Source organism: Falco cherrug, chromosome 1 (genome assembly GCF_023634085.1).
Source record: "Falco cherrug isolate bFalChe1 chromosome 1, bFalChe1.pri, whole genome shotgun sequence".
Lineage (NCBI taxonomy): Eukaryota > Metazoa > Chordata > Aves > Falconiformes > Falconidae > Falco > Falco cherrug.
The window spans coordinates 26,999,881-27,023,656 of record NC_073697.1 but is presented as its reverse complement, the minus strand read 5'-3'; the positions used below and the strand labels follow the sequence as shown (position 1 = coordinate 27,023,656).

General features: G+C 37.4%; 1 protein-coding gene across 6 annotated transcripts in view; it reads left to right on the top strand.

Annotated features, from left to right (window-relative positions):
• N4BP2 (NEDD4 binding protein 2) overlaps positions 1-22,226 on the top strand; it is a 43,989-nt gene extending 21,763 nt beyond the window's left edge. For all 6 annotated transcript variants that reach the window (XM_055724550.1, XM_055724539.1, XM_055724556.1 and 3 more), the window contains 12 exons: positions 88-164; positions 1,991-2,146; positions 3,324-5,629; positions 7,021-7,106; positions 7,833-7,875; positions 8,903-9,147; positions 10,551-10,669; positions 12,006-12,144; positions 12,261-12,446; positions 14,740-14,908; positions 16,758-16,881; positions 17,740-22,226. In XM_055724550.1, coding sequence (XP_055580525.1) covers positions 88-164; positions 1,991-2,146; positions 3,324-5,629; positions 7,021-7,106; positions 7,833-7,875; positions 8,903-9,147; positions 10,551-10,669; positions 12,006-12,144; positions 12,261-12,446; positions 14,740-14,908; positions 16,758-16,881; positions 17,740-17,785 — 3,696 coding nt within the window. In that variant the 3' untranslated portion in view covers positions 17,786-22,226. The remainder of the gene's footprint in view (positions 1-87; positions 165-1,990; positions 2,147-3,323; positions 5,630-7,020; positions 7,107-7,832; positions 7,876-8,902; positions 9,148-10,550; positions 10,670-12,005; positions 12,145-12,260; positions 12,447-14,739; positions 14,909-16,757; positions 16,882-17,739) is intronic.
• The last annotated feature ends 1,550 nt before the right edge of the window (positions 22,227-23,776 follow it).

The window sequence follows — 23,776 nt, the reverse complement described above, 5'->3', positions numbered from 1 at the left end:
AAGAAGCAGGCTATATAGGTGTGCTTTTTCATAGAAATATGAAATGGGTGAAATGGCTTGTTCTGTTTTTTAATCTGTTTTATTCAGGCTCAGCAGTTCAAATATAAAGTCATGTTTCGAGAACCAGACACTTGGTGGAAGTTTAAACCAAAAGAACTTGAAAGGTAAGAATGTGAAGGAAAATTTCGTATTAGATTGTGTATCTTTCACAGTCTATAAACTGTGATTTTTAAAAAGGTATCAGTACAGTGGCTGGTGAAGTAGCAAGATATCAGTCAAGATTTCTGTGATAGTAAGTAGCTTTTTAATAATGTTTTTCCCTACAGTATTAACTTTTGTGGGATTTTATATGTATTACGAGATTTTTTTTCCTTGTCACTTTATTCTAATTACATACAAAAGATACTATTAGAAATAGATACTATGTGATGTTTTCATGATTGCAGTTACTTTGCATTTAAGGTACAGTGACTCTTTGGGTTCCTGAGGTTGCAAAAATGCTGTCAGGTTGTGGCTAGTTTTGCATCTGGATGGTCTGTTGCCCTACTTGGAATGTTTCTACTATGACTGAGTGTGAGGCAATCAGCATCTCATGGCCTGAGAGGGACAAACCCCTGTGCTTCTCCCTCACTGTTTACCTTTTCTTTAGCAGAACCTTTTACACAGTCATAGAGCCATTACTTAAAGCCAAAATAGGCAAGATGTAAACCTTGTGTAAGGGAATAATAAGGTACCTAGAAGATCGGCTGGATGCCATTTCAAAGGGTATGATCAGTGTGGTTCAAAGTCGAAGAAGAGGAGGCTGATGTCTCTCTAGGATGGATACTAAGGGCCACTACTGTTTAATGTCCTTTTTATGACTTGGGTGTTGGGACACAGTGAACTGTCAGCAGATTTGCAGATGATACTGAATTGATCAACAGTAGTTTGTTCAGACTTAAGAAGAGAACTCTTAAGGAAGGATCGTATTGTTGTCTTCAGCTACCTTTTGAGAGATTATAGAGAAGACTAAAAAGATCTCTTCTGAGAATTGTGGAGGGATAGGACAAAACAAACATAAGCAAGTTGGAACTTTGTATATTTTGATTACATAAAATAAACCCCCAAAACTTACTTTGAGGGTGGTCAGGCACTGAAAGGGTTTGCCCAGAGAGTTTGTAGACTTCTAGTCATTAGGGATATTCAAAATTTGACAATCTCTAGAGAATGTGCTTTAGCCGTACCTCCTCAGAGTATGTGGCCTCTGGAGGTCACTTTGAACATAAGTTATTTTGTATTCCTAATTTGTATTCAAAATATCCGTTTTCATCTGAATTTGCATGCTTAACTTAAGGTTGGCCACTTTTCAAGTGAGGTAAGGAAGAGGATTTTCTTTCCTAAAATAGAACTTAAACATTTTCTCCTTCAATTTCTGTTTTGCCATCCTTAGAAGGATCCACTTGTTCTGGATGGAACTGCTGCAGAGTGTACTACTAGTCGGTGTTTAACAGCGTCAGTGAAAATTTCTAGCCAAAGTGTATCCAAATAGGCAAATAGGTTTTCCTCAAGGCTCGAGGAGTTCTTAGTTTGGCAAAACCAGAGGAGGAAGACTGAATTCAGAAATCTTCCATACCTGGTTTAATATCCTGCATCACTGTCAGGATTTGATGTGGTGTGTTTCTGGTAGTTATTTGAAGAAGATGCATTATTGGTAGTTTTAGATTTTAGTTTTAAGGAAAACATCCTATTGCAGAATAGGGCCACCAGGTGGGGTGGAGAAGTCAAGTGGAGCAGCAATTTGTCTGAGATAACCTGTTTGGAATGCCTTAGTGCACTGGCAGACAAAGAACTGCTGTTTGACAGCTTTTGCCCTGGCCCCCTGAATTCTCTGGTTAGTCTTCCTGTAAACTTACTAAATTATTCTCTTTTAGAGAATGTGTATTCTCACTGTAAAATACAAATCTGAAATGTTTCTTTTTCGATGTTTGCTTTTTTTTTTTTAAATTCATAGGCGAAACATTCATGGTGTATCTAAAGAAAAGATCAGAAGTATGTTGGAACGATACGAATGCTGCCTTACTGTTAGTTCAATATTGGGTTCTTCAGTCCCAGACAAATCGGAAGCTGCTGGCTGGAGTGAAGGTCCTTGTCAGGAGGAAAGCCATAGGTTAGATTCTTTTACTAGCTTTGTAGTCTTAAATAAAAGGCTAAAAATTCAAACCTCATAGCAATAGAACCTGGATAATAATGTTGAACAGTGATGAATGCATTATAAAAATCAGTTAAATAATAAAAAGAAATACACTACCTAGTGTTCTTAATTTTTCATTTTTAAGAATTTCAGGATTTCTAGAAATAAGCAGTCAAGGGATCTTGTCAACTTTCCAATGTTTTTTGAAAACCTTCTAGTGTGTCTGTGTGTTACTTTACAATAAGAAAATCTTCATTGACTTTCTCTTACCTTAGAAATGTGCTGTTGGGTGTATGTTGTAGATAAAAAGCTTCTAAAATTTATGAAATGCTTTTCAGAAGAATGTAGTCCCAAATACAAGCACATTGCTTTTTCTGAGTTTGTGTGTTGGTGTTAGATGATGTCTTTGTGGTAGAAGGTGGATTCTTCATGCAGTAGTAATGAGTTATCTACTTGCTCTCCAGTATATTTAATTTAGACTTGTCTAGATTTATTTTGGTTGTATACACAACTATTTGGTAGTGGCTAATCTGAACAATGCTGTATATGCATTATAATAATGCATAGAAAATCAGATTTTATTGTTGTTGCTATTTAATTTGTTTTTTGCATGCTTAATGTATTTGAAATGAGGTGGGCATTGATAATGGAATGTAGTTGGTTGTGAGAAATGGTATGAAAAGAAATGGCACACATTCTCCTAGCTATTTTCTAGACTGACTTTAGCATTGAGCCATCAGGAGAGAGCAACAGTCATTAAATAGAAGCATATTTACCACATTTGCTGATCTGAAGGAGGAAATGTCCAGCAGCAGAGTCCTTCGGTACATAACTGAATGCTGGGAATGGGGGAAAATAGATGCCTGAGAAAGTATTCTTAGCCATATGCTGAAGTAAAAAATGGATACTTAGCAAGGAAAGTTCTGCTTTGCTTAGCTCATTTTTTATAAAGGAGTGTTGAGGTTAGAGCTAACTTGTCTTAAATTTGTTTTCCTCTCACTGAAGTTCTCCAGCTGGATGATTAGTGTCCTAAAAGATGGTTTCTGGTCTGTAATTTGAAAATATTAAATAGCCAAGCTAAAATAAAAAATGTGGACAAGTGCTTAAAGAAGGTTTGAAATGGGTTTATCTTTCATTCCAATTTGTCTTTCAGAAAGAGAGAGGCACGTTCTGAGGTAAAGGAAGAAAACTCTTTAGTTTCTGATGTGGAGCCTCTTGAATTAGCTGAAGATAATAAAACTTTTCCCAGGACTTCTTTAACATTAGAAAGTAACTGTGATTCTGAATGTTTTCAGAAAGAGGAAAAAGAAACAGAAAATAACTCAGTGGAACACAATTCTGAGAACAGCACTGTTCTAGATGACCTGGATGATTATTTGTCAGGTTGTATAGAAAAAGAACTGCCCTTGAAGAAGAAAGAAGAAAAGGGGGAAAAACCAGAAAAAAATACGGAAACACAAGTGGATGAGATTGATGTGAACTCAACTAAAGAGACAGTGTGCTTGCATACAGGAGGAATTGAGGAGCACAGTGATAACATTCTCAACGTTCAAGCTGAAGCTGAAGAGTCTCATGAAATATGTATGGAACCAAAATCAACACAAAGTAGTAACACAGTGGAACCAAGCAGTTCAGCTTTTGACACGTCAGGAAAACCAGAACTACTAAACTTTCTGGGTGACTGGCCTGTAGAACAAACAATGGGACAGAGAGTCAAAAGAGCTAGAAGACTAGAAAAATCTTCTCTGAAGAGTGATAAAGAACATAAAACTTCCAGTCAGCAGCATCCTGAGTTAGGTAAAGAGCAAGTGGGTGTGCCTGGGACCTGTACTGTTGAAAAAGAACATGAAGAAGAAAATCTAGCCTCTAGCTGTTCCTCTGTTAGTTCAGATAAAGTTACTCTGGAACTGCAAATGGTAGGACATTGGCCTGTGTCAGGCTCATTAGAACAGAGACAACAAAGGTCAAGGAGAGTGAGAAAGACAAGTCTAAATCAGTCCGATGAAGGTCGAAGTACTGAAGGTGACATTAATAGAAATGCTCTTGAGACTGTAGATGTGCTTCGTGGGACACCTATGAATACCGCAGAGCAACCAGATACAAGTTTGCATATGTACCAATCTGAAACAGTAGCTAGTGAAACAATAGGTGAGAAAAAACCCCAGCAAAGTAAAAGAATGAGGAAACATCACAAATTAGCACTCACTTTTACAAACAACAATTTGCCCCAGCCCAAAGAAGAGGAACACTTCTCTATACTTAATGCAGCAGAAAAGAATCAGGATGCATGCTTATGTAGTCGTTATTCGCAGACTGAATCACAGGACTTTGCTCTTCTGTGGAGATTAGAAAAGAAAATGTTTTTTCCTGAGACTGCCAAAGTATTGCATGGCAGGCTTGATGGCTTCAAACCGAAAGGTATAGATAATGCCTCAAATTCTCAGGAAAAAATACCCTATCGAGTTATGTATGATAAAAGTACATTAGTGGAAGAAAGTGAATTTACCAATATTGATGAGTCTGAAAAGCTAAATATGCTATGTAAGCTCTTTGAGTCTGTTCCATTTGAAGCTCTGAAAGATCTGTATGAAAGATGTAACAAAGACATAGTCTGGGCCACAGGTCTGCTGTTAGACTCTGATGAAAAGTTATGCAAAGATGTTGATGCTGAATGCTTTCAAGTTAGAGAAGCTGGGCCAGTTGTCGCAGACCTTGATTCCAAGGCAAGTACAAAGTATGGTGAGAATCTCAAAGACTGCCAACAAATGCCACAAAGAATTGGGGCTGGTTGTATCTCTGAGCCTTCAGAAGACAAGAGCTCATCACTGAGCACTGCAGAAAATGCTACCATGGCAACTGTGACAGACAATGATGTCTGTGACTCGTTGACTGCTGCTTCATGGAATGATTTGTCAGAACTGAATTCTGGAGATGCAGCCCCTAGAACTGATGCAGGCAGCTCAGCAGCAGTAGTCATTGAGCTGTCTGTTTCAGGAAAGCAGAAGATAGAGTCTGAGAGTCCTGTTGAAGAAACTATAAATAAGCCATCAGTCTCACAACTTGATGCAGGTTTCTGTATACCTGTGACTTTGCCTCATGATCCTAGCACAACTTCTACTAATCTGAAATTTGTATTAAATAACGAAAGTGGCAGTAACCCTTCAGTGAGCAGTGCAGAACAAGTGACTGCTTCCTTACTGGAAATGGATCATGCACCTTTGGTCGGTCCTAGGAATGACAAAGAACTGGAGGTGGATAAAGAAACCCAGGGGAGTTCCGGGAAGGTGTGTGGTAAAGGAGAAGTTGAAACTCCAAGCTGGGATGAAGCTAAAGCCAAGACACAAAGCTGTATACCAGCATCACATGCAGCCTTCAATATAGATTGCCTAGAACTAACATTACCTCCTGAACTGGCACTTCAACTGAAAGAAATATTTGGGCCTGTTGGCATTGATGCAGGTACAAGCATAATTATATCCATATTTTTATGAAAAAACTCAGTTTGGGTAAGAAAACCTTTATTCCTTTGCCTGTGCTTCTTTCCGTTCCTGCTTGATTTTTAGGGAACAGATTTGCACAACTCCTCGTGATACTGTTGTTTGCTGTTGTTAATCCAAAAATGGAACTGAACTAAGCATGCCATAAAATATAAATGCAGTAGTGCTACATTCTGCCTTTGTCTTTTTGTACATGCAAATACTTTAAAACCATAAGAAAATATATTGGCTTGTTTGCAATTTGAGCAACAGGCCTTTGAGCCTATATTCAGACTCTGAAGGGATGTTAAGGTAGTGAGGAAGGTGAAATTTTTGACTGGTTAGGGAAAAAGAAAGAAACCTTTAGGCATTAGTTAAATTAGGAAAGGAGAAGATGAATGGTTTAGAGAGAAGTGTGGCTATACTTAGGAGATGAAAACAGACTAGTCTGCTGAGAGAGTATGATGAAGGAAGCCATAAGTAGCTTGAACGTGTATCACAAAAGTTAAAGACTCTTAGAAAAAGGAGGAAAAGAAAACACAAAGGATATATAGCTTGCTTGTTCTCTACCCCCCCTCCCCCTTTTTTTTCCCCCCATTTTTCTCTTTTCTCCTGAAGATTACCTGATGTGAAACCCTGATTTATGGGTGGGTTTGACTGCTGGCCTCTTTACTTCCATGCCTACCTCCTCCTCCTCCAAAAAAAAAGTTTGTTTTTGATAGCAGAAGGGTGTTTCATTGTGTCTGACATATGCCCTGCCTTTTTATTTGATACATATGTACTTACCTTTTTATTTTTGAAAGGGTGAGAAACAGTATCAGAAAGATCTTTTAGGTGTACCCTTATGACACCTTGATAATTCCTGACCTTTCCTTTCATTAGAGGGGATACTTGGAGTTTGCTTCTCTGTGTTTGTGTGTTTGAAAGGAGGGATGTGACTTCTGTTTGGGCAGTGGCAAGTATGTTGTGTTACATAAAAGCAGTTGCATGTGGGTTGTAATAAAATGGGGGGAATCACAGTTTCACAAATGAAATTGTAAATTAACAGTGGGTTTGTAAAAGAAGGTTCTGCTAGAAAAATGGAAAAGAGAACAAAGCCTGTAGTTGTTCAGGTAGTCATATTTCAACAAGATACAATTAATGGTACTTGTTTTTTCCTATATTTTCTGAGTTTTTGAACACCAGATTAATGAGTTCTGTGTGGAATGATTTTTTTATTTTTTTAATTTGGAAATTGCTCAAGTTTTTCTTAGGCATGACAGTTCATGCAAAATCACCAAAATTCAAATTAATAAGTCTAGGCTACTGTACTTTTTTTTGCATAGATAAGTTTTAATGGAACCCTTTATGAATATATTTTCTTTCTTCCCTAAGGATCACTAACTGTTGAGGATTGTGTGGTTCATATTGATCTGAATTTGGCAAAAGTGATTCATGAAAAATGGAAAGAATCTATTCTGGTTAGTAGATTTCTTGCTTACATATGTGGTGTGGCATGCTTGCACTTTGTCAGAGTATTTGTCTCCTTATGTGTTGGTCTAAATGTGTAAGATATAAGTATCTTTGCAAGAAGAATGATAAAATACAAGAGCAGTTTATGAAATATTTGGAGTATATCAGTGTGTCATAATCATCAGATCTGTTGAGAGACAGTTTAAGGGATGAAGAAACTGCATGTCATGAATGTCTCATCATGCAACCAAGATTCTTAAAAAAGAAGGATCATTATGCACAATTTCACTACAAGATTAATCAAAAATTCCACTGGCCAAAAATCATTATTGACTTCTAGACACGTAAGAAGAGTTCTTTATGAATAATTATGTATTCAAAACATTTCCATGTACATTTGTTGAGAAGAGTTCTCTAACCTCCGTTCCTTCATACCCTTATGAAACTGAATGCTTTTCGGCCAAATTTGTGTTTGGTTTATTTAATTAAGGTTATGAAATCTTAGCAGTGGGGCAAGTTCCTCTGGTTTGATCTGTTTTTGGAAAGATAGTTTTATCTTCTTAACTTCACTTCATAATTATTTTTCTTAAATATATTTATTTTTAAATATCCAATCTTTGAGAAATACTGTGAGACATTATTTTGAAGCTGGTTTACTTAGAAGATAACACTTAGGAAGTCTCACTGCAAAATTTATAGCTTGCTTATAATATGGTGGTTTACTATTTTTTTAGAAGCGTCAGAGGAGAGATGAATCATCTAAGTTGTTTGCAGCAGGTATGTTAAAGTTTTCTCTTAACTGTAAAAATACTTAATTTTTGTTATAAAAATATTTCTTTGAAACTTCAGAAGTTGCAAATATTCTATTAAAAAATGATGGATTAATTTATTAAGCTAAGCTTTTACTTATTGTCCTTGGTTCTATTTACTGTTCTCTTATGGAGGGGTGTGTGTGGGAAAGTTAATTATAAGCAGAATCACTGGTCCCAGGTAGATGCAAGCAAAAAGCCTGTCATTTTGTCTACTTCAGAGAACTTAAAAAGAAAGTCCTGACTGGATCAGATTGCTGTTCGGTGGGACTTCTGTAATCTCTGTGGCAAGAAAAGGTGGAGCCAGAGAATTACTAGTAGAGTCAGGTTTTTGTAGGTGAGGGAAGGAGGTGAGGAATACAACATTCACACACTGTTTGTCCTTGTCAGAAGAACTGATTTGGCAGGAAGATGTATGCTTTGTTTAAAATGTGTTAAAACCTTTGGCAATCCAGTTTTCATTCAGCTCCCAGAAGAAATGTCCCTTTACAGCAGAACCCCACTACTCTTGCATGGGACCTGGGTGAAGACTTGGATTGCAAACTCTCCACTCGCATGACCAAACAGTGCTGTTAGTATTAACTTGTAGCGTAAACGGATTGTTAAGCATCTGTCCTTAAGCGTAGAGGAAAGGCAGGTAAACATGTAAACTCATGAGTCAATAATTCCCTTAAAAAAGTAAACAAACCTCCCCACCTAATGTATGTGCAAGTAGTTTACAGCTGTAAGATATGTCTTGGCAGTTGAAAATTTGGTGAGTGTGATGGTTTTGCTTTTGTTCTAAAAAACAGATAAAGATGACAAGATAGTTTTCAGAAAATAAAAGTGAGGAAGATGAAAACAGTGTGTTGTTTTCTGTTTTAGCATTAATAATATTGTTTTAACAATGCCCAAACTATCTAGGTTGAAAAACTTACCTTAATTATTTTGTCTTCACTTGCATAAATAAGATAATAATAGTTTTATTTGTCACCTCATTTTTATTGATTTTGAAGGTCCTACTGTGATTCAACAGATAAATACAGACGACTCGGAAATGCTGTTATCTCAGAATGCAAACAGTAAAATACAGAAGAAAAAAATGAGTGGAGCTTCAGGCTCATGTAGTGACATACAGACTAAAAAACCAGCATCATCAGATGTTTTTCCTTTTATGGATCACTGGAATGCTCAGATTCAGAAAGTTTCTCTCAGACAAATAATTTCCGAAGAAAAAGCTATGCAGGAGAAACAAGACCTGGTATGGATAGCATCAGTTTTTTATGTAGTTTGTATTTTTTAACTGTTAATGAAACAGGCTATGTCTTATCTGGTGACTCGGCTTTGTGCTGCTGATTACAGCCTGAATTCGTAGAGACAAATGCATGCAAAGTAGTATTGTTGATTACTGTGATACAGGAGTTTGCTTGTGGTAGATGTTTCTGTTTTAAAAATGTAAATCTAATTTTAAAATGTAATATTTTTATTGTTTCACAAACAGATCATGGTGCATTTCACTATACAGGTTAGCATTTGTGTTTGGTTGAATTTTTTTTTTTTGATTGCTTACTGAAAACAAGGATCTACTGGGAAAGTGATATCAAAAAAGTTCCTAATTAGCTCCATGCCTTGTTTGTTTAGCAGTGGATTGAATTCATTTCAATATTTTTTGTAAGAACCCTCAACATTCCTAACAGATGAGACATTAAAAGAAGTACTTGAGGTTAATCTCAAACAGGTTTCTGTACCCACTTGTCAGAAAACAGTAACTTTAAAAAAGATTTTTGTTAATTCTGTATCTTTCATACAGTTCCCATACCCCGTCTGGTTGGTGTGTACATAACACTGCCCTCTGCTGCCGGCAGTTTTTCGGAACAGGCATTTTTACTTGTAATTGTCTTTGATAAGTAGCTGTCCTAAAAAAGAGGAGCTTTGTTTGTACTTGTATAGAAAGTTGGATGGATTAGCCTGTACTTAGAAAGAATCCACAAGCCATTCTTTCCTTGAACTGCATGTATGTGGCTTACTGATAATAACAACTGTGATGTCTGCAGCTTTATTTTCAGTTTGGATTCGTGGAGCTTGGCTTTCTTTTGGCCACTACTTTTTTTTTTTTTTTTAAATCTGAGTGTTGGAATGATCAGTCTGATTTATTCTGGGCTATAATTATGTTTTCTTCTCAGCATGACTTCACAAATAGGAATATTTATTACAGTACAACTGCAGATACACCAACACAAAATTGCCTATGCTGTTTAATAATAAAATGTTGTTTCAGCCCTAGGCCTGCAATATAGAGAGGTGGACTTTGCACAAGCTTAGCATTGGACTATATAGACTAGCAGGAAATGCATTCCAAAACTGCAGTTCCTCATAAAAAAATTTGTTGCTTTTTCCAAGTTATGAGGGAGTTCCAGCTGAGTCACTTCAGATCACCGCAGAGTACTGCAGTGGTGTATAAAACAACTCACCTGTCCCTACTTTATTCTCATAAATCAGTGAGGCAGGTTGATATTGGCATATTGTCATTGCTGTGGGTGCATACCTGCCGAGTAGATACTTTTTAAATCTTAACAAATAACAGAAAAGTTGCATTGGCTCCACTGTTCCTGTGTTTTGTTCTAATCAAGAACGTGTAATACTTTTCCTTTGTCTTCTGGGTAGAATCGTATTTCTTCTATGGCTAGAAAAGACTGTGCTGCTAAACTAAAGGAGAAACAACTTTTTGAGATGTTTCCAACTATTAATCAAAATTTCTTAATGGATGTCTTCAAGGACAACAAGTAAGAAATCTTTGAAGTTCTTTGTAAAAACGGTACTCAGTAATACTCTACAGTGTACATTTACTGTCTTAAGATACTGATAAAGAATGGCTTTTTCCAAACAGGCACACTTTTTGTAGATATAAATAAAGGCAAAACTAGCTGGTCTTAAAAGCCAAAAAAGGGTATAAAAATTCTGTGTAGACTTTTTTTTTTTTTGGAGTAGACGGGTTTCTCATTAGAAGGATGTCTCTGGCTGTTGACCTCTGACTGACTGTCAGTGGAACTGCATATTTGATCTAGAGCTGTGTTTTAAGTGAAGTAGAAGAAATTAGTGGGAGTGGTAATAGTGGGTTCACAGAAAATGGCGTTTGCCTAAGAGGAAAACTACTATTACCTGATGGTAGCTGTGAGTACTTTGCTGGTTACTACAGCAGCTTTGAAGGAATGAACCATCTCTCCATCTCTTCCTGCTGACATTCTCTATGTTCTGCATTGTATTTCTGGCTTATGTAGCTATCACCTTAAATCCAAGTTCCTGAGAACTGAAATTTTTTTTCCAAGAGAAAATTCTTTTTTCATCCTTGGTCAATTGAATGTCTGTCTCTATATGTGAGTTTTCACATCTGCTTGTCAGTCTTTCTGCTTGTTCTGGTTATCAAAACTCTTCCTTATGGGATGTTTAAAATATGTTCTTCATCCATTTCTATAGCTCAAACATTTCACCATCTCTTGTTTTTCACATTCTAAATTCTTGTCATAGTGTTTCCTTTCCCAAAATCTATCTTTACTTTTGATCAGTCTTCCTCTTGTGTGCTTACTGAACAGCAAGAAAAAGAAAGAAGAAAGGGCTTATTAGAAATCTGATGGCAATTGATGTTCTATTCTCATTTCATTAAATTAATTAACAAATCTTTCTGGAAATACAAGGATTTTCCTGCATAATGGTTTCAGAAAACTGAGCTAGTTTTAAACCAGTTTGTACTGTCTAAGCCTGGCTAGAGAAGATTTGAGATGAGGTAATTTATCCAGCCCAAAAAGCAGTGCTTGCTTCTAAACTAAGGTCTGTTTGATTAAGGTAGGATGCAATTTACTTTAGTATTTCATTGTCCATTTAATATTCAAGTGCCCCTGAATTATGTTTCAGTCAACCAAGACTGTATGTATGTAGATGCCAGTAATGCAGGCCAGTAGGTCTGCAAGCCTTTCTGTAGTAAGGTGGAAAATTCCATTCCAGTGCTTTATTTCCATTGTCATCTCTTTTTGTAACAATATCAAGGTTTGTAATATGAATTTTAATAAATGTAGCAGCTATTAATTTATTTGTAAAGTCACAGATTTTACTTATCCTTTACAGCTACTCTTTAGAACAAACTGAGCAGTTTCTGAACTGTGTTCTGGAGGCAGATCCTGTAAAAACAGTTATAGCTCAAGAAAGTATTCAGCAAAATGAAATTGTTTCTTCCTACAGTGCTGCAAAGAACCGGGAGAAAAAGGTATTTTTATGTTTGGGTTTTTTTTTTTTAAATATTAGTTCCAAACATATCCAAAGCTATGTTAATGAAAGCATCCTACAATTCATACTTAGTTTCAACATTGCAAATTCCTACAGGTGAAAAAAAGTAAGGAAGAGGATGATCCTTTGAGTGAAATATTTCAAGAATTTGAGTATCCACAATATGATGATTTAAGAGCAGAAGCTTTTTGTCACCAGCAAAAGAGACAGGAATGTTTGAAAAAGGCTGGGGAGGCCTACCGCATGGGTATGAAGCCTGTGGCAGTATTTTATGCACATCAGGTAGGTGAATGCACATGTTGTGCTTTTTGCCTGAATTTAGAGAGGTACTTAAATACTGAATTGGAAGCGATAAGAAAAACATTGTGCCTACTAGAGTTGATAAATTTGCTTAATTATTGTTCCCTGTGTAAGCCTTATATTGAGTATCACCTCAGAACCAAACTCCCTTTCACTAGTAATGGTACTGATACAGGAAACTAATGTAACCAAATTCAGTGCGAGACCTCATGAAAGGTGATACAGTGCTCAGTCACACGCAGTCATTTTCTCATAGATCTTACTCCCACATCCACATATTTGTGAAGCACCAAGATTGTGTCCGTGTGGTCTGGCCAGGCTCACTCATGTGACATGGACTGCAGCAAACATCAATTTTTGAATCCACCATATGTCCCATGGTTTCCTCTTAACTGGTGATGAAGTGTTTTTAGACGTGTCCTTTGTACTTTTTAGGAGTGAGACAGGTATTAAGATGTGATCTTTTGCTTCAGAATCTTGTTTGCTTCATCCTCCATGAGTCTTGGGCAAGATGGCTGCCTGCGGTCTTTGCTTCCTCATTCTGACTGTATGGCTACAGTCTGCCTTGAGTTGAGATAAACAAGGTGTAGTATTCTATGCCATGCTTATCGCCATCCATCTGGTTTTGGAGCATAGATCTGTTGCTGATCAGTCTTGCGTGCTCTGGCCTTGGGGCACAGACTCTCTGGTCTTGATTCTAGCACATTTCTCTGTGTATACTGGCTTAGTTACTGTTGGTTGTTGCTGTTGATCATGTTCTTGATTATAAGTATCAACTGTTCTTGTAACCATTCCTGTACATTGTTTTTTTGGTGCTTTCACAGAAGATCCTTCCATTTACTCTTAAAAATTTCTGTTACAAATATCTTCAAAGGCTGTCGCTTTTCCTTGATCTAATAACATACAAAATTTTGGTTAGAATTCACGTTATAGAAGCATTTAATTCTAGATTATGAATTGCATTTTGAGAGAACATAAATATAAGAATGAATCACTCAAATTTGCTTACTATCTTAAAAAAGCTTTCACACAATTGGTGTAACGTATCACTCTAAATGTTTAGACTGTGACTATGCATGTAGGAAATATTATTGGTCTTTATTGTCCTTGTCCAAAACCAGGACAGTAATGAACTCCTCATGTCCTTGATTTATATATTCTTGAAGTTTGGAGAGATTCTAAACAAAGGCCTGCATGATTTTAAATAGCAATCTAATTTCTTACTTACTGTCTTGCTTTTGTTTTTAGCCATAACAATGAGTACAATCTGGAAATTTATGATATATTTTATTTTGGGTAATAGAAAGGCTAAACTATCTTTATTAATGAAAAATACTTTGTGCTTGGTGGCCTTAGCCTGTCTTGGGAATCCTCTGCAAGTGAGACTTACGGGGCTGGTGTCTCTGGTCTGACACTAACACACTTCAGATGAGCCATTTTAAGAAAGTGTAAGACAGACTGTCACTTCTATTCTCTTGAGCCCTTGTCAGTCCAATACCTGGAGTTAAGTCTTCCATTCCTTTTCAGAATGTGCCTGCAGATCTTCAAAGACATGATTTGTTGTTTCAGTCCCTCAGGTGCTATCACTGCAAGGTTCATGGGAAATAGCTGGTGTTTGTTCACTGCGTAATGTGAATAACCCTGTACTTCTCTTTGCTCCTAATTCCAGTAGGGACTGTACTGACCTTGTCAGTCATAAAAGGTCTGTCAAAAATACTAGCAGAGATAATGGGCAACTATTTAAAAAAAAAAAAAAAAGTGTTTGCCATTGGCTTGTCTGATTTTTAGGGAATAGGTTCAGAAGAATTAACCTCAACTGTAACACCTAGCAGGTTTTTCCTGGGCTGATGGGAAGTTTCTCTGACAACGTTTCATTAAATTTTTGGCAAGTACTTGCAGAAGGTAGAATTCTGTTCTTAGGATAATAAGTCTGAAAATCAGCATGGAGTTTTAACTTTTTAGCTTATGTACAGACCTTATGGTTTTGTGCCTTTTCTGCCTTTTTTTCTTTCTTGTAAAGCTTTTGTTATAATTTCTTCTTTGTGCCAGCTTTGAGTAGTTTCTTAAGAACAGATTTCTTGAAATTTCCTTGTGAATAGGTCTCGCTGAGCCTCTTCCAGAAGTTCTGTCATGATTATAAATTTTACTACTTCAAACTGTGAGCTAAAAGCACCTTGCCAGTACTGTCATTTTGAACCCAGTGACCAGTGTGGATTATGTTATATATGTTAGATTATGTCTTGGTATGTAATAGTTGCTGTGCTTATGAATAAAGGGTCGCCTTCATGAGCAGAAGATGAAGGAAGCCAACCATGCTGCTGCTGTGCAAATCTTTGAGAAAGTAAATACTTCCTTGTTGCCTATGAATGTGTTGGATCTGCATGGTCTCCATGTGGATGAAGCTGTGAATCAGTTGTCCAGAGTGCTGCATGAAAAAAGTGAAGGTAGGATTAAGCTAGTAATTCTTGCCCCCTAAAAGTTATTCTCCTAATTTTCTAATAAGAAATCACAATACATGGCAATATCGGATGGACTGAATGTAATTTAATAACATGGGAAAACCACTGGCTTTTTTATTGTTTTTATTTTCAAAGTTCCTCCATGGAATTGTTTTTCTTTGACATGACAACGATTCATTTTGTTCTCTGTCTTGCGCCCTGCCCCCCTCCCCCATGCTTCTTTGTATATCTTCTTTTTCCTTCTCATTTATCCTTTACTTTTATTTTTCTTTACTGAAGACTTGATCAATCCTTCCTGGCATTTTAACAGAGGTGGTAATGCAGACATTAGTGTCATCTTTGCATTGCTTTGTCAGAACTATGTTGCTTTTTTAATCTTTAAAGAAGAATCATTATCCTGGAATTCTAACCACGATGATTATATTGTCTTCAACTTTGACATGAAAGCGTGTGATTTGAGCTATCAGTAACTTCTGTATCAATTTGTCAGCAGGATCTCTTGAGATCAGGATACTACTGCTTCCATAAATGTCATTTTGTGCAGTTTTGCTTGAGGGCCTGTTTTTTCTCCCAGTGGAGTGTTCAAATACTTCATGAGTGTTCTTGCTGTAAAAAGATACATTTTCTGTGTTATTAGTTTACCTTATAAATTTAAGCATACTGGGAATGCTTTTATAAGAAATATTTCTTACGCAAGGTACCACTGCACAAACCTAGTTTTTTGAAACAGCTACTCCACACAGTAGAAACAAAAGTGTTCAGCAGAGCCTTCAATAATCCTTTTCTTTCAGTATACATCAGAGATAATGCAATTTAATTATCTTGTGCTTTTCCTAAGATGATGTTTGTATACTTTAAGCTGTAACCCAATGCTTTTTAGAGCTAAATTTCCTGAGCTGCACTTGCATCAGGAGTCTTGGAATGATGGTAGGGGCTCTCTGTTCAGCCCATTCACCTAAATCTAAAAAAAAAAATTAATTTCAGTGACGTACATGACAAAGGGATCAATAGTGGGCACTTAGTGCTGGCAGAACTAACAGTAAACTAATATAAAACCCAAATAAAGTTAAGCAAGGAGCGGGGGTAGGTAGCTGAGGAAAGATGCCATGTGAACTGATAATCTTGAACTGACAAATCTTGGCTTGTTGTAGAATCCAGTTTAATTTATATTTTTCCTCCTTTTTCAAACTCTTAGTCAATTTAGGTTTCTGTGATCTCTGGGAGAAGAGCATTTTCTTTTGTTATTAGGGCTAGACACCCTACTAAAGCTCATGTGATAATGTTCATCTGTTGATTCACATGTTCCAACATAGCAGAAGTTAGTCCAAATAAGTGTGATTTAAATGTCAAAAACTGTGTGGATTTATATTTTCCTTCTTCTTTTCTTTATCCAATAGAACGTTATTTCTTATATTCACATTAATTTAAGATGAAGCATGAAACAGCAGAAAGAAGTGTCACTTAAAATTTACCTAAATTACACCCACCTCTTTATTTTCTCATTTTAATTGACATCACAGGATGTAAATTCCAAGTGAAGATTAGATGATAGAAACAGTGAAGCTGCTATGAAATTAGAAGGATTTTGTGATCATCGCAACATGCATATTGCAAGCAATATAGTTTTAAAAAGCTTGATTATATTTTTTTCAGAATATCTTTTTCAGAAGAGGGGAAAAATGTCTATGTTTATGTAAAAGATGCATAGCCAACATGGAAAGCAATGTTCTAAATCACTAGTGAGAGTTTTCAGAAGAATGGTTGGAAAGGTTGTACTGAATGTGAAGTCTCTGCTGAGGGAAAATTTTAACCGTTATGATCCGTGCTGTTACAGAGTACCAGCAGACTGGTGGTAAACCATATCTCTGTGTGATCACGGGAAGAGGAAGCCATAGTCAGGGAGGAGTTGCTCGCATCAGACCAGCAGCTATCAGATACCTCACAAACCACAACTTCAGGTGAGTTTAGATTTTTGTTACTGATACATTTTTTTCTTAACCCGTGTTTAATTAACTGAAAATTTAAGTTAGTTCTAGAGTACTGTTAAACTACTAAACAGATTAAGGCAGGTCTGCTGTTTCAGATTAAAGTAGTTCTGCTGTTTCATAAATCCAATGCAATTGTGTGACACAATACCATCTTACATGGGGCACCTATTAAATATTAGGTCCTTTCCTCTGAGATAGATGAAAACACTATGAATTAAACTTAGCTTACACAGTTTAATTACATATTTCCACTCAAGGTCACCAGCTTTACTGTGAAAAGTTGTTAATCCTGCTTTTTATTGGTCTCTAATACCTGCTTTAGCACTCAGCTTCTTATGTGGGACAGTAATTTAGCAAGTCTGGGCTAGCATCAGTGTGTTTGCTGCTTTTTCTTTAAAGGAGTGTATGAAGGTGACTGCGAAAGTGGGACTTGGAAATAGTGAAGATTTCCCTTCCTGTTTCCTTTTTACTTTCTGCAGAAGACAAGGGAGAAAGTCTGTTTTGAAAGAGGGAATGAAAGGGGAGCAGGAAAAGAGGAGCAGAATGAATATAACCCAAGAATATTGGACAGCTTTTTTTTTTTTCCACCCACGCCTTGAATCTTCTTTTGTAGTTCCTGCTGTTTCCAGCTCTTCGCCTGTCCAGACCTTGTAAAATCCTCCTTCACTGTTGCATCCAAAGGACATGATGCTGATTTCCATGATTCTCACATGCACACATACTTGACTGAGAACCTTATCACTTTCAATATGTTTGATGAGGGTTGAAGGAGGAGATGGCATTGTATGTAGCTTTCATGTTGAAGCTTCATCTTTTCTTCTATCACAGGTTCACAGAAATAAAACCAGGCTGCCTGAAAGTCATGCTGAATTGAAGGGTTGTTGAGAAGAGAAGAAGAATGTAGCAACTGAGGTGTCGATTACAGCTAAAAACTTTTTGAACAACTGCAATAGTATTTTGTAATTGTTTTAAAGGATGATATTTTATTAGAAATGATCTCGAATTTACAGCAAGTGCTTTTGTCAGTGTGTTTCCAAGAAAATTTTTGTGTGGAGTGGATCCTTTTTTGAACCTGCAAAAGAAGACACAGGATTTGAAGTCTCAGAAATGCAGATTAAGAATTCTGCTGAGCAGTATATGATGTTTTAAAGGGAAGTTAAGGTACAATTTTTAAATATAACTATCTTTTCAGCATACCCAGTCTATGTATTTTGACCCTCACACATCAATTGCTGTGGATTTTGTGCTTTTAAAACATAGTACTTGTAAGAAATTATCTTGTGATTCAGAGCTTTGCGCTAAACCCTTCAGAAGGGCACAGTAAAGATGGGACTTCGGCAACTACTGATATTTCAAATCCAGTTACAACTGAGTGCTAAATTTTTCCAGGTTTCTTCAAAAGTTTGATGTCTTTTTAGGGGTTATTTTGTGATGGGTCGACCAGTTCAATTGTCCTTATTCCATTCTATATTTCTCCTGATAATGATGGAAGTTGCATATAAGGGACTGTGCATCAAGACCAGCTGTGTGGTAATTTTGCAGACTTACTGTGACCTGTTAAAGGGAAAAATAACAGTGCTGTAGTTCAGTCGCTACTTACACATAGTTAATACTGTGATTTTGCAGGAAATTCCCTTACTTTTTTCAATATCTACCAGATTAAAAGTGTTTCTTCCTTTACGGCTTTTTAAATGGAGCAAATTGAGTACTGTTTCACTTTACAGGTGTCCAGTAGTGATGTGTCTTCATTCTGTGTGTATTAAACGTGGTGATTTCCTTGTAGAAAATATGATTGTCTATGAGACATTTAAAATGTATTTTTAACATGAAAGCGAATGCTGATACTACAGTAGCAATTGCCTAACTGGAAGATCTTGGGAGTACAGAAGTTATTCTGGTGGTGGTGGTGTTGCATCAGCATCTAGAAATACTTGTGTGTGTGTGGGGGAAATCCCGAATGACACCCCCCTCAATGAAATATAAACATCTGTACTTTGTCAGATGTTTCCAGTAAGCAATCAGAACAGTTTTTTAATAGAAATATCTTCTAGATTGCGTTATTACTTTCATTTACATCTTTGCCTCTTGAAAGGCATACACATTTTTGTTGTAAGGCTTTTTCAGAACTGATAAGAATTGTGTATTAGGAATAATATTAATAGGTCAGGGCTTAATGGGACAGTATTGGTTTCTTCATTTTAAACCACTTTTGCAGTAAATTTTATCCAGGCTCAACATGCACATAGAATTTGCATATGAACCCATATGTGAGTGCAAGTTCTGCCATTTATGTGCATGTGTAGCAATAAGCGAGGAACTTCTGTGAGAAAAGCTGTGCACAGAAATAGGTTTCACTTGAAAATGTGTCTGTATAAGTTGCTGACAAACTGAAAGACATATTTCCTGAATATCCATATTTACTGCAACACAGTGAATGCAATGTATGGTAGCCTTAAGAATGAGTTTGTCATGCTTCAATAGATACAATGATCTGTACATGGTGAATTCCAGTGGAAGAATGGCTTGAATAATCAAAGGGACTCTTACTGGAATGGTGGGCTGTCATAATAAGGTTATTTTTTGTGGATACTTAGTTCATCTGAATTATGTCTTGTGTTATTTTCTTCCTCTCTTGGCTGTTCTGGTAACCAGTGAGTGAAATGCAAAAACATCTGTGCTCCCCAAACAGCACTAGCAGAGCTCTTTCTGTCGGCACACAGTGTTCTGTGTGGTGAGGCCCATGCTCCATCCTCTGTGACAGTGCCTAAAATGGTCTGAGATGTTATTTGGGCTCTTGGATTGAGGCAGCAGTTCCAGACTATCAGCGGGCCAGGGCTGCAGGTGCTAGAATTGCCTCAGCGGGGCTAGGATCTTTCTTTTGGACCACTGAACAGGTTTTCCTTAGGGCTACTGTTCATAACAAATGGAGGTGCAGCTCTTTACAGTGTAGTCCCTGTTGGTTGGCCTGGGTGGCTGAGTTGCCCAGAAAAGGTCTCTGTGTATGCTCAGAAGTGTTGCGTTGAGCTGCTCGGTGCCCAAGCCCTACAGTGATGTGCTTGTAAACAGGGAAGTACCAACTCTTCTGGTTGTTTCGGGAGGGGACCTTCACACCATTCCCAACATGGACAAAGACAGCTTAGATTTCAGTTCAAAAGACAACCATTAAAAGTGCATAAGCAGACTCGGGAAGAGGGCTAGGACTTCCGAAAAGAAGCTGTTCCCACCGAGGTTCAGTGTCCTTCCATACTGTTTTTTCTCTTGGTCCAGTTTGGATAAATGCATAAAAAATGTTCAGGGCAAAACCTCAGCCCCACCCATTACTTAGGAGAGTTTGTTTTCTTCAGTCTGTCAAAGTCACCAGAGGATTACATAGATTAAGACCAATTTGGAGTACTCTCTCTCCCTCTCTCCGTTGTCCTTTTGGGTGCAGGTTGAGGTTCACTAAGGTACTCTGAATAGCCTATCTGGCTATAGGTTGATCATTCGCCTAGTAGAAATTGTTTTGATTAGAGGCTGAACTTTGATGGAAGACAGTGACTTAAAATTGTAACATAGGCAGAACCATTCTTGCCGGTATTGAAGTTAGCGGCAGAACCTCTGTCAGCTTCAGCAACTCAAGGTGAGGCATGGAAGTTCCAACTTGAAAAAAGCTGAGCTCATTATATTTTCTCCTTCTATAGAATCTTAAGCATGTGCTTAGAAGCTGTGCTGAGCTGGGTACAGAATGCAGCAGATCAGTCCACAGAGAGAAAGAAAGTAGACTTTTATTAATAGGGACCTCCATGCCTTCAGCTACTTGCCAAACTGTCCAGAAAGAACCCACTGGACTTCTTGTATTTCTTTGACTTTTTTATAATATATAGTGGGATGAATTCTATCAAGTATAATTGTTTCAAAATGGTATTTCAAAGTAGGTTACATTGCAGAAATTGCAGCCTTTCTGATGTCTTTTACAGTTACATCAGTGAGAATCCTGAGGTACTGTGTAAATTCTGTATCATCGTATACTTTTAATTAAAGTAACACTTAGCAGTATTGCCACCAGCACTCTGAAATAATGTGTGACTGTTCAATACCTACTTTTGTGTACCACTTTTTATTCTATTCTTCAACAGCGTGTGGTTGTGGTGACTAGTAGCCTTTAATATGTGACTTTTCGTTTCTTTTTTACAAAACGTTTTAACATCTACCCCAATTTTTAATTTAGGAAAATTATCTTTTATTAATACAAAATTTAATGCTTGTGCTGGCATTAATGAGTAATCTTACAGTAAAGAAAAAAAAAAAGGCTGAGAGGTGCAACGAAGACAGTTGTTTTCCTAAGTATGTGTTTAAAAATATATTTCAGCTGATTGTGAAAGTAGTAGGGCAAAAGCGATTTTTAAAAAAAATATTTCAAGATATCTTGAAAATACTTCAGTGACTTTGGCTTTTGCTTTTAATAGTACGTGGTACAATTTTATTCAACTTGATGTTTTTGTAGGTCTGTTGAAGGGACATCTCAGGCAAAGTTTAACTGGCATTTTTTTGTGGCTGTTGGAAACCGTTGTGACTTGGGAATCCCTGTTTAAACAATGTCCAAATGCTCTAGTCATAACCTAGAACATCTGGAATATCACTGTTGTGAACACGTACGACATCAGGAAAGATCTTTACATGCTTAGCAGAACACATTGTAGAAGTTTTTACTTGAGGACATGAAATGTAACTGAATTGTTATTTAATCTTGCCACAAAATATGTTGGGTAGACGAGAATAATTTCATTGTTTATAATGGCAAAGAAGGATCATCATAAATGTAATATGTGAAATTATACATAGACTTTACATTACTGATGCTTACGTCTTCAAATGCAATTCACATTTCCAGAATATTGCCCTCTTTGCAGAGCTGGGGAGAGGACAGAGTATGAACACCATAACAAAGAAGAGTTCATTGACTTACCACAATTCCCAAGGTATCATGTTCTCTTAAAAAACCCTCACAGAAAACCCAACCAAAGCCCAACTGTTCATGCTATTTTAGCTAAATAAACTGTGCAGAGGTTTAAATGACTGTATGTGAATATGCATGTGAAGAGAGCTAGCATTGCAGCTACCAGCTGTAAAAGCTGTTAGGACCAGTACATTGGAAGATATCAGTGTCTATTTTTAAATTAAAATAAAAAGATTTTTTTAATCTGTATGAAGTTGTAATTTTGCTGTTAACTATAACTTTCATTTTTTAATGAAATACAGTTTTGTAATTTGCATTTAAAATTTCTAATGTGAAAAGGAGTTTACAAAATCTAGTTTAATAAAGGATTTTTGCCACAGTTAATAGGCTTCTGTCTTTCCTTGGATGACTACATTTCAGCTTGAATCAAATTTTGTCAAATAGTAGTCTGGGGTTCTGCATGAAAGCCACTTGCCTTGATGATCTTAAAGGTCTTTTCCAACCTAAATAAATGATTCTGTGATTTTATGACTTCAGGATACCATCTGCAGGTGTAAAAAGGAACAGATTTGTGGCCTGATTTTAAGTGTTGCAAGTGAAAGCTGAATGCCCACATTACTGAAAATGAGGGTCATAGTTTCGGGGGGGCTGTGTGGGGTGTTTGGTCTGAAGAGGGTGAAGAGATGCTGTTCAGGCCTAGCTTATTTTGTGGGAGAGTGAGGGCAGTGGTGTATGTCAAAGGGAGGGGCAGGTGTGACCACTGTAAGGATGAAAGTTTGGGGGAGGGAAGCGTTCTGGGGAAACCTCATGTAGCAAGACTCCTTAGGTTAGGGGCAGTGGCAGGTCGGATCCTGAGGAAGCATAGTTGCTGTTATTGTGGATTCAGAGCTAGTAAGCCTGGCTTTTCCCAAGCCTGCTCTATGCAGATGAAGTGCAGATACTCCTGTGCCATGTTCCTGAAGTGTGGAAAGACATGTGAGAGCAAAATGCTGGCTAGAGTCCAGCTTATTTTGTTAGCTCAGGTTGAGGATAACTGCCTTTCATTCCTATGACTTCGTTGCCTTGTGGCATGGGTGGACTGCAGAAACAAGCCGGGTTTGTGCATTTGCACAGCAAAGCTCTATAACTAATAAGCTGTTCAAGAGAGCAGAGAAAACGGGTTTTGGGAGCACATGAAAGCTTGGCAGATGCTGGCTTAGATCTGACATGGCTGATTCTGAGCCACAGCTACTGGACCACAGAATTGGCAGGACTCCCTGCTCTGGCTGTGTGGCTCAACATCCAGCTTAGCGATCAGTCTCTCAAATTGCCGTGTTATGAAGTGGAGGTACTGCTACTGGACTTGGCTTCTCTCTGGAGGCAGGACAGCAGTTCGCAGGTGTGGAAAGACCCAGCCTAACTCCTGCCTTTCCTGGAGCAGTCCATCCTGATTCACCAGCTTCTATTCCAGTTCACGCCCTTATTTCCTCTGTGTGCTGGGCTGGCTCTGGGCTCCTGTCTGCTTGTAGCTGGGAGTTTGCTCCCTGACGGCACTCTGGGGATTTCTAGGAGTCCTTCTTCCTATTTAAATACGAGAAACAGAGTATTTTAGTCGGTCCTTACTTATGGAAATTATTTGAACTTTAAGGCTGAAAAGTCAAGTGTGGTAAAATAAAAATACTGCTTGAGGCAACAGAAATTTTCAGCCCAAATCATGAAAGTCGGCTGGTGGAATGCGTTGGGCAGCTTGACAATAGGTGGTGCCCTTGCCAATGTCATAGAGTGATGGCGGCGGCAGCTTTTACTGTGCCCTCTACCAGCGCTGCTGTTTCTCTGACACCCACTAAAGGATGTTATTACACATCACGTGCTGTTCATTTCTTCCTCAGAGAGAGAATACTGTATTTGGAGTATTGTTTTGGTAACGTTTTTTCCTTCTTTATAGATGGG